At 62.1% G+C, this 16,583-nt stretch overlaps 1 protein-coding gene across 1 annotated transcript; it reads right to left on the bottom strand.

Annotated features, from left to right (window-relative positions):
- Positions 1-2,700: 2,700 nt before the first annotated feature.
- MFNG (MFNG O-fucosylpeptide 3-beta-N-acetylglucosaminyltransferase) lies at positions 2,701-16,115 on the bottom strand. Its single transcript, XM_012787169.2, has 8 exons — positions 15,623-16,115; positions 10,647-10,695; positions 10,194-10,296; positions 9,587-9,740; positions 7,829-7,914; positions 7,195-7,360; positions 5,569-5,654; positions 2,701-3,198 (listed from the first exon to the last, which is right to left on the bottom strand). The coding sequence occupies exons 1-8, from the start codon at positions 15,875-15,877 to the stop codon at positions 3,132-3,134; spliced, it is 966 nt and encodes a 321-aa protein (XP_012642623.2). The 5' UTR covers positions 15,878-16,115; the 3' UTR covers positions 2,701-3,131.
- Positions 16,116-16,583: the final 468 nt, after the last annotated feature.

Raw genomic sequence — 16,583 nt, 5'->3', positions numbered from 1 at the left:
CAGGTGGGGGTAGCCACAAGACGTGCGTGAGAGGCCTGTCCGCAAGGGTGAGGGGCGTGCAGAGAGCTGTTGCAAGGGGCCTGTTGGCGGCCACCAGGTGACTGCTATGTGGTGCGGGGTGAGGGAGCCCATAACAGGGGACACTGGAGCTCGACAAGGACAAGCCAGCCATGCAGGGATGAGGGGCACATTCCAGAAAGAGGGAAGAGCTTGTGCGGGCAGAGAATCTGGCAGCTGGCAGGGGAAGAAAGGAGGCCATTGTGCCGAGCCAGAGAGCAGTGGGGGGCTGCTGTGATACCAGGCCTGGGTTGGGGGTGGGGGAGACGGCCAGCCCAGCACCCTGCTGCCCCCTCTTCCGCCAAGAACTTGAGCTCAGAGGGGGCAGGGAGATGGCATGTGTCAAACAGCTACCCCACCTCAGGAGCTTTCCTTGTAGCATTTCAAAGCCTCACACCACATTACATAGGCGTCATGGTGCCCATTTTACAGACGAGGCCAGTAAACAGTGAAGTCACCTGTCTAAGGGCACAGTGGGCAGAAGAGTGGAGTCCAGGCCTGGCGAGGCTCTCTGACACTTCGAGGTCATCCGGCGGTGAGATGACCACTGCAGAGCCAGGCTGCCCCAAGCCTGGCTCTAGCACCGAGAAGGCCTGTGACATGGACGAGGAGCTTTCTCCCCCCCCTGTGTGCCTCAGTTTCCTAATCTGTAATATGGGAATAATAATAGTACCCACTTCAACTAGGTGAGGATGAAATAAGCTAATTACGTAAAGCACTTAGAACAGTGCCCGACTCCCAGCCTGTACTTGATGTACACTTATGTTTGTATTAATATTTCTCTTGACATATATGCCTACAGCAGGGCAAAGCTGGGATGACAGGTCACCAGCCTCCCAGCGTGGAGTCCCTCCCGCTCATCGCCGACGGGAGGCCTGGCCCACAGAAGGTGCGGGTGCGCGGGCTCAGTGTTGCTGGGAGGAGAGGAGCTCCCCTGGGGCCCTGCCCACGCCTTGCTGGGGGTGGGGGCTGGCTGGAGAAGCCGCCCCATAGAACATCTCCAGGCTCCTTCTAAAAACTTCTAAAGACTGTCCCAGGGCAGGGCTCCTACTCTGAGGTCACCCTTTGTCCCCCTTATCATGGGGGCCCACCCTCAGCTGTCCAGCCCAAGAGTCAGTGGCCGACCACGGCCCTCAACTTACCCCATCCACAAGCACCCTAGGCTGGGAGGCCGGGGCTCACCAGCCCAGGCTAAAGGTGAGGAGGCTGAGGGGCAGCGACATGCCCAGGGGGCACAGCACGGCCAAGGCAAGGAGGTCGGCCTTGCCCCAGCCCACGCCCAGCCCCTGCCTCTGGGGCCCAGACGGGTCGCCCCAGCGCAGGGCTCAGGGAGCTTCAAAACCTCCCGAACAGACACACAAACGGTTAAACCCAGACTCCCTCCTTCCTCCATCCCAATTCTGATCCTTGCTGACTCTGCTCCCCCTCCCTACCCCCAGCTATTCTGGGACAATGGAGGCAGCAGATGGCCCGAGTCCTGTTCCCTCCACCCGACCCTCAGGATCTGGGAACAACCCGAAAATCTGCTGCTGCTTCTAAAAGCGGGGCTACCGGCAGCCTCCCCGGGCGGGTGGGGCAGACAGCGGCTGCCATGGCCCCATTCCAGCCACCGGGCTGCGGGGCAGAGGCCGCCCTCCCTCGGCTCGCAGCCCACAAACTCGGCTCGCAGCCCGCAAACCCCGCGTTAGGTCAGCCCAGAGAGAACAAAGGCTTGGAAGAGCCCGGGCAGCTGGGCTCGTGCACCTGACTCACTGTGCGGCCACGAGCACATGCAGTCCCTCTCTGGACCTCTGCTCCAAAAAAAGGGGCTGAGGTTCAGGTGCTCGGCAGACAGCCCAGACACAGATGTGGCCGGAACAAGGTTTCTGGACCTTCAAGGGTGGAGGACGTACTCCAAAGGAGCCCTGACTGTGGCTGCCCAGGTCAGGGACCCTCTAGCCCTTGGGATCTCTCCTGCTCTTTGCCCAGCCCAGAGACCCCTCGACACCATCTCCCAGCATCACTGCACACGATGCAAGATGGGGAGAAGACACCCCCGTCCCCAACCCCACGTATGTGCTGCCATGCCCGAAATTTCACCACGTTCACTTTCATTCATGCATTCAACCTCCTTGGGATCCAAAATTCTAAGGGCACTTGCATTTATTCAGTGCCCGCCTTGGCTGTCCACTTGCCCCTAGGCACCTTGATCTGACACCCGAGGCTGAATCCCTCAGCTGGAAGTCTCCATTCTGCCTTCCCCGACTCTCCAACCGCCCCACCCCAGGCCCTGAGGGCACAGAAAAGGAGAAACCATTCCCGGCACCAGCACCTCACGGCACACACACACTTACATGTACACATCATGCACACATATGTGCAACACAGCCACAAATACATGCGCACACTACCCATACATCCTCATGCACAGGCATGTGTAGAAGGGTACATGCTCCCCCACGCACACCCCCACACACCACGGCACACTAGTAACAGTCACCGTTCACTGAGCCCTTCCTTTTTCTGTGCCAGGCCCCGTGCTGTGCCCTTTGAAAACATTACATCATGCCACCAGAAACGACGACCATCACTACTGTGAGAGAGATCAAAAGCCCTACCCCAGTCAGGAACGCTCTGGCTGTAACAGAAAACTGGACCCAGAGAGACTTAAACAAATAAAGGTTTAATTTTCTTACAGAACCAGATGCTGGAGGGGATAGCTATAGATGATTGTCTCGGCTTTTCTTCACAGCAGCAAGGTGGCTGCCCCAGATCCAGCCATCACACCCACATTCACAGCAGGAAGATGGGGTATAGAGCTGCAAAACCTTCCCCAGAAACTGCTCTATGGGCTTTGCTTAGTTCCCTCTGGCCAACCCCTGGCCCACCTGGTCCTGTGGGCTGTTCGACTCACCTCCCAGGGGCCTGGGATGCCTTCAGTGCCTGCTATCACCCAGATCCTGGGCGTGCCCACCACCCAGAGACCCTGTGGGGACTGCCTACCACAGGGCACTTTCCAGGGGCCCCCAGTGCTGCCCGTGGAGGTGGGGGACAGTCAGAAGCCTCAGCCCGACATTGGCCCAGCAGTTCAGGGTTCATCGGGCAGCCAGCTGTGGACACCAGGGTGTGTCTGGGTGGAGAAGACAGTGCAGGGAGCGAAACCTGCAGAGAGACCAGAAGCAGACGGGACGGTCACCCCCACTCCCCCGCTGCCCCCACAGGCTCCTGGGGGCGAATGTCACAGAGATGGTTTGGCGCAGGGTCTCTGCGCCTCAGCACTCCTGACGTTTAGGGCCAGGCACTCCTTCGTTGTGGGGCTGCCCGTGCCTTGCAGGACACTTAGCGGCGTCCCTAAGCTCCACCCACCAGACGCCAGGAGAACTCCCTGAATCGCAATAATCGAAAATGTCTCCAGACATTGCCAAATGTCTCCCAGGAGATGAATCGCCCCTACCGAGAACCACTGGTCTGCAGAAACGTCAAAAGCCAGAGAAGCCATGAAGAGACCTGGGCCGAGGCCGGACCAGCCCACCACACCCATCTGCGTCTCCAATTGGCTCCAGCCTCCTTAGGCAGAAACCTGTGAATTCTAGAATCCTCAGCTTCAGAGGAAATTTAACACCAAATCTTTTTTTTTTTTTTTTTTTTTTTGAGACAGAGTCTCGCTTTGTTGCCCAGGCTAGAGTGAGTGCCGTGGCATCAGCCTAGCTCACAGCAACCTCAGACTCCTAGGCTCAAGCGATCCTGCTGCCTCAGCCTCCTGAGTAGCTGGGACTACAGGCATGCGCCACCATGCCCAGCTGGTTTTTTCTATATATATTAGTTGGCCAATTAATTTCTTTCTATTTTATAGTAGAGACGGGGTCTTGCTCTTGCTCAGGCTGGTTTCGAACTCCTGACCTCGAGCAATCCACCCGCCTCGGCCTCCCAGAGTGCTAGGATTACAGGCGTGAGCCACCACGCCCGGCTTAACATCAAATCTTAAACCTCTTTGTAATATAGCTACAGCTTACACACTTCCACTGATGGGGAGCTCATCCCATTAGAAGACAGCTTCTTTCATCCTAGAATTTTTAACTTTTCTCCCTATATTGAGCCAAACTCTGTCTCTTTGTAATGTCCAACTTGTTCAGTGCAGCCTTGGCCCCTGATGTCCCTCTGCCCGGGACAGGCAGCTCTGCAGAGCCGCAGGGCCAGGAGCCCTGGTTCCCCCAAGGGTCACATACTTCAGATAAATCTCAAGAGACAGAGCCTGCAAAGGCGCCAGGGAGGTCCCCTGCCACCCCCTCACCTGAGTTTGACACCACTCTCTCCTCTCCCCCACACTCTGCCCACACGGTTTCCTTTCCGTGCCGAGCAGATCAAGACCGCTCCTGCCACCAGCCTTCGCACATGCTGTTCCCTGTGCCTGGAGCACTCTGGCCCTTCAGGTCCTAGTGTTGTCCTAATGTCACCTCCTCAGGCAGGTGTCTAGCCCCCACGCCCCAGGCAACATGAGGGCTCTCCTTGCTCTCCCCATAACAGCCCACACGTCCACGCTCCCCTTCTTCCACCGCACACCCAGCGCCCCGGCCTCCTCAGCCCCCAGGACTCGCTCTGGACAAGTCTCTGTCGCTCAGGCGGGCCCAGAGCTCACCCTATCGCCTCCCCTACTTGTTGCCTTCCTGAGTCCCTGCTCACTCCCCCGAGGGCAGGATCAGGCCGCCTTCCCCCCCCCCTTCCCAGCCCTGCACGTCACTAACAAGAGGCAGCAATGGGAGGAGAGGAGGGGGAGTGGGGAGCAGACTGAATTCCCAGAGATGGAACAGACTGTCACGGGAGAGGGAGGAGCTCCCCGTGGTTGGGGGCATGCAAGCAGAAGCCAGCCCGCCAGTTGGTAGAGAAGCTGGGAGGGGATCGAACATCAGTTCCGAGGTTGGACCGTTGGGCCGGGCGTCCACGTGCCTTGCCACTCCTCCCACACCCACACCCACCTCCCAGCCGCGGCCAGAAGCACAAGCCACAGCTGGCCAGCGGGGGTGTGTGGAGAGCAAGCTGCGTGTCGCCGGCTGCACTCTACACCAATCAGGGGCGAGTTGAGTGGCGCCAGTCTCCCCGTGGCCCATTCTGGGCAGAACTAGAAGGTGCCATTCCATCGCCCCACCCACCTGGAAGAACCATTTAAGAGTGTCAAAGAAACCAAGCGCCTAAAAAAACAAAATCCCCCACAAGTGCCCCCGGTTCCACCAGGAGAGCGTCTCCTTCGCTCAGTGAAGGCATTTCAGTCCCCCAGGGGCTCCTGAAGAATCCCGCAGGGTCAGGGCTGAGAGAGCCCTGCAGATCCACCATGTGCAGACAGAGTCCCAGAGAGGGCAAGACACTTGTCCAAGGTCACACAGCAAGCCAGTGGCAGAGCAGGGACTGAAATCCACTGCCTCCACTCCCAGCTCTGTGCTGCCAGCCACCAGGGCCTGTCCCACTCCTCTGCCACCCAGCACCCCCATCTCTGGACACCTGGCCTTGGCCCCCACTCCTCCCATGCCACAGACCCACCTGGAGGGGTCCTCCTCGGGGGAGAAGGGGCCCTGGAGCTTAATGACGTTGAGTTTCCCCTCAAAGACACCGTAGCTGAGGGTGACCTGGGCAGGGAGAAACAGAGAAGAGTGTTGGGGTGTCCCGCTGGGGAGCTGCGTGCTGGCAGGAGAGAGGAGGCGCGTGCCTCGAGCCTGAGATCCCAAGCTGGCAGCGGGTGCCTCCCTGGGGAGCCCACCCGCGCCCCAGAGGGACTCTCGTGCCCATGATCCCGTCCGCTCCTCCACGGCTCCGCTCGCCTGGGAGGCTGGGACGACACCCTCACCCTACAGATTGGGAAACTGAGGCCCAAAAGAGAAGGGCACCTTTCCAATACGGGAGTGTCTAGACTAGGACTGAGGTTTTCTGAGGCTCACTGCAGGGCCCGGGCAAATCCCGAGCCCTCGACCCCGTGCAATGAGGACTTGGGATCACGGTTTCAGCCCAGAGGTGGCAGACCCCAGCGGGCTTAGCAGCCACCCTGCTAGGGTTCCACCCGCCCCCGCTCGCACCAGCTGTGTGCCACGGTCCCCCATCCACAGAATGGGACGATGTCAGTACCGCCCTCACGTGAGTGTCCTGAGGAGCCAGAGAGTTAAAGAAGGTAGGAGACAGGTCATGTGACCGAGCCCAGCCATCAGCCAGGGAGCGCCAGCCCTGGATCTGGGGGAGGAGGAGTCCCTCCCAGGGCTGAGTCGGAAACCTGGGGCTGCCGCCCACCGCGGAGCGAGCCTGCCCGAGGATGAAGCCAGCGCCGGGGAGAGCAGGCGAGGGAGGAGAAGCCGGGATGTCGTCTGAACACCTGGCAAGCCATGCTCGGCTGCTCAGTTACTCGAGCCAACCGAGGCTTTGTTTTCTTCATTTCACCAGTCCCAGTTGAGTTTCGGTCACTTGCACCCGAAAGGGTCTGACTCAGGCTGCTGGGTAGAAGATCCCAGGGCCCTCCTAGCCAGAGCCAGCTACCGAGTTGGAGGGGCACCTGCGAGGCAGAGCCAGTCTGACCTTTGAGCAGAGCCATTACCTGCCGGGTGGTGGGACGGGTCCCGCTCCGCCCCGGCCTCACATTGTGCCTGAGTGTCCCCCTTGCAGATCTGTTCCTTCCCAGTAACCGGGGCTTGGAAGGCAAAGCGTGGAGCAGAGGACAGATTCGTTGCGTTGCAGTGGAGGAGGGGGTCCCGATGGGCAAGGTCAGAAGGGGCCAGCTGGCTCCTCAGGGGCGAGGCAGGGATGGGGAAGCCTGGCGAGTGGCGAGGAGGGCGGGGGCAGGGGTGGGTGGCAGGGATGTGGAAACCTGCAGACAAGCTTCACCTCATCTGTGCAGGTCCCTCTGGCCGGCATTTGGGGACCAGATCAAAGAATTGCAGCCACACCAATGCTAACCCTTGAGGGTTAGAAGTGGAGAGGGCTGAGTCACTGTGTGCCCTTAAAAGGTCTTTTGCCACCTATGCCTCAGTTTCCCCATCAACTGGGGATAGCCAAGCCCCACAATCTGAAGTTCTAGGTTGCTTTCAAATACCAGGAGGGAGGTGTAGGGGAGGCCTCATGTTCTTTGAGGGGCCCCTTCCCTGTCCCCCTCCCCCATTGCCACCTGCCCCAAGGCCAGCTCACCTGCTCTGGGAGCTGGGCCGCCCTCAGCAGCTGCAGAGTCTCCAGGTGGGAGTGGAAGAGGGGGCTGGGCTGCAGGTGGCCGCCCAGCTTGCACTCGACGATGTAGCCCACGGTGCAGTCATCGGGGAGCCGGATGAGAGCAGATGTGTCCACAAAATGGGAGCCACTGAGGGACACAGCTGGACTTTAGCCACCGGCCCAGGCCCTCCACACCTAGAGCCCCCAGCCGAAGGCCTTCAGCCAGGGCAGCTGGCAGAGCAGAGCGCTGCCTCCTGCGTGCTGCATGGCCTCCGGCAAGCCGGGAACCTCGCGGAGCCTCAGTCTCCTCGTCTGCGAAATGGGGACAACAGAGCCCTGCCTGTGCAGGCTGCTGTGAGGACTGGTGGAGGAAGGGTGGGCGAGGCCCTTTTTAAATGCATCGTTCCTTCTCTAGCTCTCCTGTCACGCATTCATTCCCTCGTCTATTCGCCACTGACCACTGGACCACGCGCCCCGGGGGTGGGGCGGCAGGCCCCTGCCGCCTGCAGCACAGATGAATGGGGGCCGGTTTCTCAAGCCCGTCCTGCTGCAAAGGCCCCTCCTGTGAGCACAGCCGCCCCCCCACCCTGCTGCCCCCCCCCCGGGCGCTGCTTACCTGGCCCACGGGGCCATCTTCACAGCCAGTTTGCGGTTGATGCAGAAGCCGGCGCCCCCCGTGGCGAACCAGAACTGGACCAGCCTCTGGGGGAGAGGGGGCCAACGTGCAGAGTGAGCGGGGGCTGGGGAGCTGGGGGTGGCGAGGGGACCAGCCAGGCCACACTTCACCCCAACCAACATGACTCAGAGCTAGTGTGCATCTCACTAGAGTCTTGCTGCAGCCTGGCATTAGTATGCCCGTTTTACAGGTAAGGAAGCTGAGGCCCAAAGTCACAGCTAACTATGAGCGGGAAGTTGGCTAATCAGACCCAAATCCAGCTGGGTTCTGGTTAAAGGGATGTGAGTTATTTACCACCCGGCACACCTTACTGTCTCCCCTGGGAAATGTCCCTACCTCACTCCATGAGGTTGGGAAGGGGCTGCCAAGCACAACACCTGCTGCGCGGGGCCACTGAGGTAGCCTAGGTGGACAGGGTCTGCAGGCGCTGAACACGCACAGGACAGACGTGGCTGGGAAACGAAGGTGACCGAGTCCCCACACCGACCCCCAGCACCTTCTCATGTCTACTTGTGCCAAGCCCCATTCCAAGGGCCTGGACAGATGACCTCACCTAAGTCTTTCTCCTATGCCCACACCGCCCTGCGCATAGGGGCTGTTATCACACATTTCACAGACGGGGAAACTGAGGCACAGAGAGGTCAGGCGACCCCAGTCGAGGTCACAGAGCAGGAGGTGGCAGGGCTGGTGTGCAAACCCAGGCAGTCAGGCTCCGCAGTGAGCCTCTCCACCCCACAGGCAGGCCACTCGAGCAGAGGCACGTGGCGGGCTGCGTGGAGTGGGAGCGGACGCCAGCTCACCTGGGCGCTCCCGCACACGGCCCCGGGGCCCAGAGGATGTAATTAGGGCTCAGAGGCTGGTAAGTGCTGATAATTAAGGCTTTGTGTTGCCTGCTCTCGGTTTCCTAGCGCAGCAGATGGTGAGCCGGGCGAGCGAGCGCCCCGCAGAGCGCCGCTCCTGCACCAGGCGCTGCCGCTACACGGGGACCTGGCCTGCCTGTCTCCTGGGACCGGGCAGCCCAGGCCTGGGCCACGCCACACCTGAGGCCTGGTGGGTCCTGGGCACGGGGAGAGAACCATGCAAGGTAGGGGACGTACTTATACTAAACAATTCTTCATTGTTTATCTGAATGTCACACTTAATTGGGTATCTCGGTTATCTGTTTATTTCTTTTCTAAATCTAGCAACCCTGATCAGTGTCAGTCCAGGTCTGGGACTGAAGCCGGTGCTGGGGCCCTGTCGTGCCAGGTGTCAGACCTCAGTCACTGGTAGTGGCGAAGTCTAGAGAGAGAGGGTGCCCAAGGGAGGGAGAGGAGTGTCCTGGGCTGAGCAGCAGCAGTTAATCGCCTGGCCCAGTAGCGATCTAGCACTTTAACAACCTGCCCAACTACATGGTGACACCAGGTGGCCAGCAGCCCTGCCGTGGAGACGGGAAGCCTCAGCTCACCTGCGTGCTCACTGTGTGACCGGGAAAAGCCACTGCTCCTGGCTCCTGACTGAGGCCTTACCATGTGCCCGTCTCTGCGCCTTACTTGCGTTATCTCAATCTCCCCATTTCACAGAGTAGGAAACTGAGACCCAGGGCTGAAGCCACCAGCCCAAAGCCACAGAGAAGGGGCCAAATCTGAAACCCAGAACCTTCGGCCTCCCCTCTCTACCCCACCCCTGCCCTCAGGAGGAGCGGAGGGGCGGACGGACCGTGCGGTTGTGGGGCTGGGGCTCCGCGGCGTGGATGGGCCGGTTCAGGCTGGGCCGGCCCACGTAGACATCGCGGGCCTGAGGGAAGGCTCTCAGCAGCTGCAGCAGCGCCCTCGGGTTCACGTAGTTGTCATCGTCCACGTGGCAGAACCACCTGTGGGGCGGGAGGGAGACAGTAAACTTTGGGGGGCGTGGTCCAGGCTAGCCTGGGCCGCCTGCCAACCTGCCAGGTTCCCCGCACCCCACAGTCAGCCCCCCGCACCCCACAGTCAGCCGACAAACAGTTATGGGTGAGGGTGGCTAATATTTACGGCGTCTGTCTCGTGCCAAGCAGCATGTCATGTAAGTGCGTGAGGGAAGCGTGCTCACTTAACAGATGAGGACCAGACTCTGAGAGGTTAAGACACTTGCTCAAAGTCACACAGCCAGTGAATGGCAGGATTTGAACCCAGCTGGTCTACTGAGCACACTGCCTGCTAGGTGGGTGGTGGCTGGAGTCAGACCCCAGGAGGCCCAGGGCTTATGTTCGCTGGGCCCAGGCCACCTAATTCAGGAGGTGGCCTGAGGCTAAGGCCGCACCTAGTCCCAGAGACGCAGGAACACTCACCTAAGCCCACTGGCCAGGAAGGTATCGAACTCCGCAGCCATCTTGCAGGACAGAGCTGGGTGGCTATGCTCCGCGGAGCAGTTGGTGACCACAAGGTGGGACCCTGGAGAAGTGAGGAGTCAGGGGACCTTGTCCTGCTCCCCCTCTGAGAACACAGAGCCAGGCCAGGCCTCAGAAGCCTGGGAGTGGCCCCCCACTCACATTTTACACACGGAGAAACTGAGGCCCAAGGAGGGCAGACCTGCCCAGGGCCACAGAGCTAGGGGCCAGCAGGCTGGCAGGGCCGAGGTGTCCAGGGTCTTATCTAGCACAGGCCCTGCCCACGCCCACACCCGCTTCCGGGGAAGGACCCTGCTCCCAGCCTGGGCAAAGGGGCATCCCCGTGTTTCCCGGGACCCTCGGGCTAGGCACAGCCACCCCACTTTCCCTGCCCAACCCCGGCCAGGCAGTTACCCAGTCTCCCCTGCAGGCTCTCATCTGGGCTGTCGGTGAAGACGAACGTCTAGGAAGAACGAGGGGACGGGACTCGGGTTGGCCAAGGATAGCCCCAGGCCAAGCCCCAGATGGCCCTCCTGTCCAGGTGGACACACAGCAGACTTCTGTCCCCTCCCAGTGGCAGACACACACCCACCTCACGGTCACATGCACCTTTAGGGCAACATACCACACACATGCACACACATACGTACACACACACACACAGCAGCTCTTGTAGACACACAGCTTCAGGGTGTGCAGCAGCCCACAGCCTCACACGCACGCAAGCACCCACAGGGGCCCAGCCACAGCCACACACGCTGGGCACACTCTGTCCCTCTCCCGTCACACCCACGCACCAGTCGCACTTGGCCTCCCCACAGTCACATACACACAACCTAAACCCTCTGTCAGGAGGCAACTCTGTGCGAAAAGCCAACACGCCCACCCCCTGTGACATGACACCGCTCAGGGGACAGCCACGCTTCCACGGCCACACGAACCCCGTGCAAGTGCAGGGGGCCTTGAGCGTCTGGGAAATGTCGCATCGTGGCCTAACCCAGCTCTCCCAGGTCGCACACGCGCCCACCGAGGGCCTTGGCACGCCCGATCCCCGACGACCCTCCCTGAACCCCATGAGCAGGTGTGGCCATCTGTCCCCTTCACAGATGACAAAATGGAGGCTAAGTGACAGACCAAGGTTGGCAAGTGCCAAGCTGGTATCCAAGGCCACAGGCCCTGGACCTCTTCTCATCACCTCCCGGGCAGGTGAAAGCTGCTCAGCCCCTAAATAAACCCAGTCCAACCCAGATAAGAGGCAGGGCGAGGCCTTCAGGGCAGCACAGAACCAAACAAAGACGTGCAGCCTGGGGACTGGTCTCACGGCCACGCCCAGCCCAGCCCGGCCTGTGCACAGCTCTCGGCTGTCCCAGCGGGTCCTCCCGTCCACTGGGCTCCTCAAAGGCCTTCAAGGGGCCCCTCAGCCCTTGGCCTGCCTGCCCAGGACCTGAGACAATTCTGAACCCTTCCGAGTGTCCCACCTGTTTAAGGCCCCAGACTGCCCGTCCCTGGCAGGTGCCACACCCATAGCCTGGCCCCGCCCTCCCTCCACGGTCAGGGCCCCCGGCTGCGATGCCCCTCTCTGCTCACCCACAGACCTCTCCCTCCTCTCCAGGAACTAGCCCTTCAGATCAGAACAGCCCCTGCCTTGAGCCCGGCCTTACGCATCTATGAAATGAGGGACAGCAGAGGCTGTGAGAGCAACACGAAACTGTGTAGAAAAGAGCAAGGAGGAGTGGACATGATGCCAGTCTCAGCTTCTCACACCTCAGAGGAGACTGAGGCACGGAGGCCAGGAGGTGGAAGTCAGGGTTGGCACAGGAAGGGCAGAAGGGCGCCAGCCCTGTCCCAGGGCCCACAGCCACAGGTCTGCTACTGAGCCCCCAGCACCCCTCAGCGGATTGTTGCAAGAGTCTGCCTCGTTCCTCAGATATGTTTCCTGTCAGGACCAGACTCAGATAAGACCCACACCCACCACCAGCCTCTAGCACCCTCCATGGCTCCCTATTGCCCTTGGGATAGAGGCCGGCCTCCCCTAAGTGTGGCCAGTGAGGGGCCACCTGGCCCCTGCTGCCTGATGCAGCCTTATGTCATTACTTCCTGCCACTGGGGTTCTCTTAGCCCACATCTCTTTCAGTTCCCCAAATAAGCTGTGCACGCACGCACACACACACACACGCACACCCTTCAGGGCCCCTGCACGTGCTGCGCCCTCTTTCCACCCTCTGACTCCCAGCTCAGGCATCACCTCCTCCAGGAAGCCTTCCCTGACACCCTCCCAGCTACTATCGGCCCTCCTCAGTCCTCAGTCCTCCTTGTGCTAACAGCCCTGAGTTATGAAATTTATCACTTGGTCTCTCCCCCTGGATGAGGGCATCCTGGAGGCTGCGGGCCTGGTCCAATGTGTCCCTCTCCCACCCGGCACCGGGCTCCCCCGGCCCCCAGGGTCTGTCTCCCACCGTCCCTGGATTTCCACAGGAAGCATGCTGGCCGCCAGGCCCGGCCACAGTGCTCTCCCTCCTGCCCGCGGCCCAGGCCCCCGCAGGCAGCCGAGACCCACAGTCCACCTCCCGCCCAGCCTCTCCCTGCGCCCCAAGCTCTCAGACCCCCTGGGGCTTGACTGAGGCCCTGTGCCTCCCCCAGACCCGTCCCACCTTCCCACCTGCGGGGACCCACCACCCCCGAGTCACAGTGGCAGTGCCACCCTCCCTCTCGCACTCACGTCCAGCCTGTCGGCAGCTCTGCCCACCCCACCTTCACCATGAGCCAGGACTCTCTCTTCACGCCAACACCCGAGCCTTGTCGCCTCCTGCCTGCCTCGCTGCGGCCCCCTCCCCGGCCTCCCGCCCTGTCCTGCCCCCGCCCAAGTCTGTCTTCCACGCAGCCCCGAGGGACCCTGGAAAGTGTCCGGGCCCTGCTCCCTGGCAACCTTCTGCCACCCAGCAGCCGTCAGAGAGTGGAGCTCTCTCGAGTTTGGAGCGAGGGCCAAGACGGAGGGGACGTCCTTCTGCTGATGACACTCTGAGCTGAGCAGAGGGGGTGAGCGGAGGGAGGGGAGGGAAGGGAGGCCGGGTGCAGAGGGGCAGGGGAGGGCACTGAGGCTGGCGCAGGGCGATGGGCGTTTCCATCGGGTTTGTTTAAGGAAGGGACCTGACAATGGTTAAAACTTCACAGGCTGTGGGAAACAAAGGGACACGCAGCCTGCTGGGGCAGGGGAGGGGTGGCTGGGGACCATCTGCTGCAGAGCGGGGGAGATGTGGGGCCGCTGCCACCTCCCTCCCGCCCACAGGGGACTGGGGAAGAGAAAGGCTTCCTGAGAGAGAAAACCCGCCTCCCAGCCCACCCTGCGCCCAGGACAAAGGCCGCACACGAGCCCCAGCCCCGCCACCAGGCCCACCTGCCACCCGACTGCCCTTAACCAGCTGGGCAGGCGCCCCGCGCCGGAGTTAACCCACTCAGGACCGTTCGGACACCCTGTCCTGTGCAGATGGGGAAACTGAGGCCCAAAAGAGAGAGGGCTTTGGCCGAGGTCACAAAGAGAAACGATCCAAAGGGTGAGAGACAGTAGGATGGCCAAGGGGCCTCCCTGCCTCCCCTCCTCCTCCCTCTGAGCATCCTTCCTCCCTTCGACTAGAGGACACAATTGCTAGACTCTGCCCTGCTCTGGGCTCCAGCTGAGTGGACTCGTCTCCTGCCTGTGCTCAACCGTGCTCAGTTTCCACTATAAAATGGGAGTATCAACGTCTCCCCTCGGCTGTCTGTCGTGAGGCTTAAGGGGAGAGGGGCAGAGCAGCTGGCGGTCGCCCCGCCCCCACCCTGCTGCCTGAGGCGCTTCTGGGACGGAGCCTGGGACGCAGAAGGGGCCGCAGCTTGCCTGTCCTTGCCGGCCGGGGACTGCCAGGCACAGCCACCCAGGCCGAAGGCCCAGGGACCCGCTCCGGGCCCGGGCAGAGGAGAAAGGCGCCCAGCCGGGAGGCGGGGGCCAGGTCCCACTGGGCTCTGCCCCCTCAGGCTCTGTGGGCGATGCTGCCAGCACTTCCTCCTCGCTGGCCTCAGTTTCCTCATCCGGGGCAAAGGCCCCACCACGGTGGTCCAGACAAGACAGGAAAGGGCCTCGAACCATGTGAGGCCACACTCCCGGGTACAGACACACAAACAGGAAGGTCTGCGGGGAGGGCCAGCCTCCACGGCTTCCGCAGGAGGAACCAGCCCTCCCCAAGAAGAGAAGCTGCGCAGAGCCCCAGGGAAGAGTGGGGTGCCCGGCGCCCAGCTGGGAAGGGATTAACCCCTCGTGCAGGCGTTGGTGCCAGGGACTCGGGGCAGGGGCGCCCGCTCCCCAGGGGGCCCTGGCCTCTTCCAGGTGTCCCCTCCCCCCCCAGCCTCCTTGGCCTCGAAAGAGCCCTCCACCCCCTTCAAAGGCTCAGTCACTTCCTCCCACTGAGCCAACCGCCAGAGTAGGGACGGGGCGTGTGCGTGTGTGAGAATCCGCCCTCCACTCCCCCAGGGATGGTCCCACGCCCCAAAGCACTGATTTGCTTGAGGTGAGAAGGGCTGCAGGGGGCTCACCTGTCGGAGCTGCCCCATGAAAGGCAGAAGCCGCGCCATGTGTGCGCACACACGCCTCCGTCATAGCACGTCTAACACTCACACATCGGCCCATGCATGTGAGCACGCACACACACACACACACACACACACCCATTCGCCAGGCCCGCCTCCCCCGACCTCTGGCCCACCGTGGTCTCCCTCTGCTACCACGCTCACGGCCACGCTCCCCTCCCCGCCCTCGGAAGCAGCCCCACAGGAAGCCAGCACAGGAGGGGCGACGCGGCTCCCTGGGCACACCCTGGGCAGCAGAGGCGTGGGGGCAGGGGCTGCCAGGCAGCCTAAAAGGATGCCTCCCAGAATGGCCCCAGCTAGACGCCCCTGCCCCAACCCTCCACCCTCAGAGCCAGGGCAGGACAGCACCTAGGGCCTGGGGCAGGTCGGCCTCAGGATCTCTTGGAGGCCCCCACCCCAGTGCCCAGCATCCGCCACAGCCCATGCCAGGCCCGGCCAGGGTGGACAGGAAGCAAGCCCATGCTGGAGTGGCCGGGGATGGAGGGACGCCCAGGAGGGACCCAGGAGCCTAGGGCAGAGGCCCAGCCTGGCTCCTAAAAGCGGTGGAGAAGTGGGCCTGAGGTGCTCGGAGTCGGGGCCAGTGAGGGGCACAGGCCAGGCCCCAGGCAGCCCTGGAGGCACAGGAGGAAGGAGTGGGAAGGCGAGCCAGGACAAGGTAGGTGGCGGGCAGCTTCTCCCTGGAGGCACCCAGGGGCCCTGGCCCAGCAGAAAGGCCTCTATGAGCCCCTTGATCCAGGGGCCACTCCCAGGGCCCAAAGTCGCCCACTTGTCACCTGTTCCCTGGTCCTGGAGACCCACGTGTCAAGCAGCAGCTCCAGGCGCGAGCGGTGGAAGGCCCGGGTCGTCTTGACAGCAATGAAGACATCCTGCAGCCGCAGCTCCTGGGGCCCAGGGCTCTGCTGGCTCAGCTCTGGGGTCCCCGGCACCCTCTGGGGGGACAGGCTTACGTGGTACCGTAGGGACAGCAGCCCCATGCACAGGAGGGTGAGCAGGGCTCCAGCCAGGCCCCGCAGGAGCCGGCACTGCATTGGCCCTGGGACCCCAGACAGCTCAGCCCCCAAATCCCAACCGGCCAGGGAGGAAAGGCTGGTCAGGCGGGAGCCCCGGCAGAGGCAGCCGTCTGGCGGGCATCGGGGGCTGGCCAGGAGGGCAGAGGTGGGAGCTGGGGCTCTGGCCCCGGAGGATGAGCCATGGCAGCCCGCCGCCAGCCCTCCACCTGCTCGCCGCCCTGCCCGCGCCGCTCTGGCTGCCTGGCCCCGCCCCTGCTCAGCCCGGGAGGCGGGGCCTGGCGAGGGGAGCCCCAGAGGTGGCTGGAAAGGAGGCCCCAGCTGGAGGGGCAGCCGGGCCCTGCCAGCTGCTGCGGTGGGGCTGGAGGCAACAGCAAACCTCCATGCCTGATGGAAGGGGGCCCCCAGCCTTCCCACTCCCCAGAGACCTGTCAGCTGGGCTCATCCAACACCCAGTACCGAGCAGTGTCCGGGCCCCTGGCCTCTGGCCTCCCAGCTTCTGCTCAGTTTCTCCTCCCAGACACTCTCCCCATCTCCTGCCATCCTCACCCACATTCTCTCTGCCAGGCTGAATTTTTTGGGACTGTAAGGCTGAACTCAAGGGTTGCCTCCTCCAGGAAGGCTTCCCTGATGTCCCCTCCCAACCTCTGGGGCTCCCACAGAAGTCTGCTCAGTTCCTTGGTCTTCCCAATGGCACTGGGACTGTCATTCCCAGTTGATAGCTGTG

Source organism: Microcebus murinus, chromosome 10 (genome assembly GCF_040939455.1).
Source record: "Microcebus murinus isolate Inina chromosome 10, M.murinus_Inina_mat1.0, whole genome shotgun sequence".
Taxonomy (NCBI): domain Eukaryota; kingdom Metazoa; phylum Chordata; class Mammalia; order Primates; family Cheirogaleidae; genus Microcebus; species Microcebus murinus.
This window is presented reverse-complemented; position numbering and strand designations above follow the sequence as displayed.

Bases quoted from the DNA above. Each gene is read 5' to 3' on its own strand.
- MFNG (XM_012787169.2), bottom strand. From the start codon at position 15,877: ATGCAGTGCCGGCTCCTGCGGGGCCTGGCTGGAGCCCTGCTCACCCTC. The intron at 10,696-15,622 runs GTGACAAGTGGG...CGTTCTTCCTAG, and splicing joins TCTCCAGGACCAGGGAACAG to ACGTTCGTCTTCACCGACAG. The intron at 10,297-10,646 runs GTAACTGCCTGG...TCACTTCTCCAG, and splicing joins GAGCCTGCAGGGGAGACTGG to GGTCCCACCTTGTGGTCACC.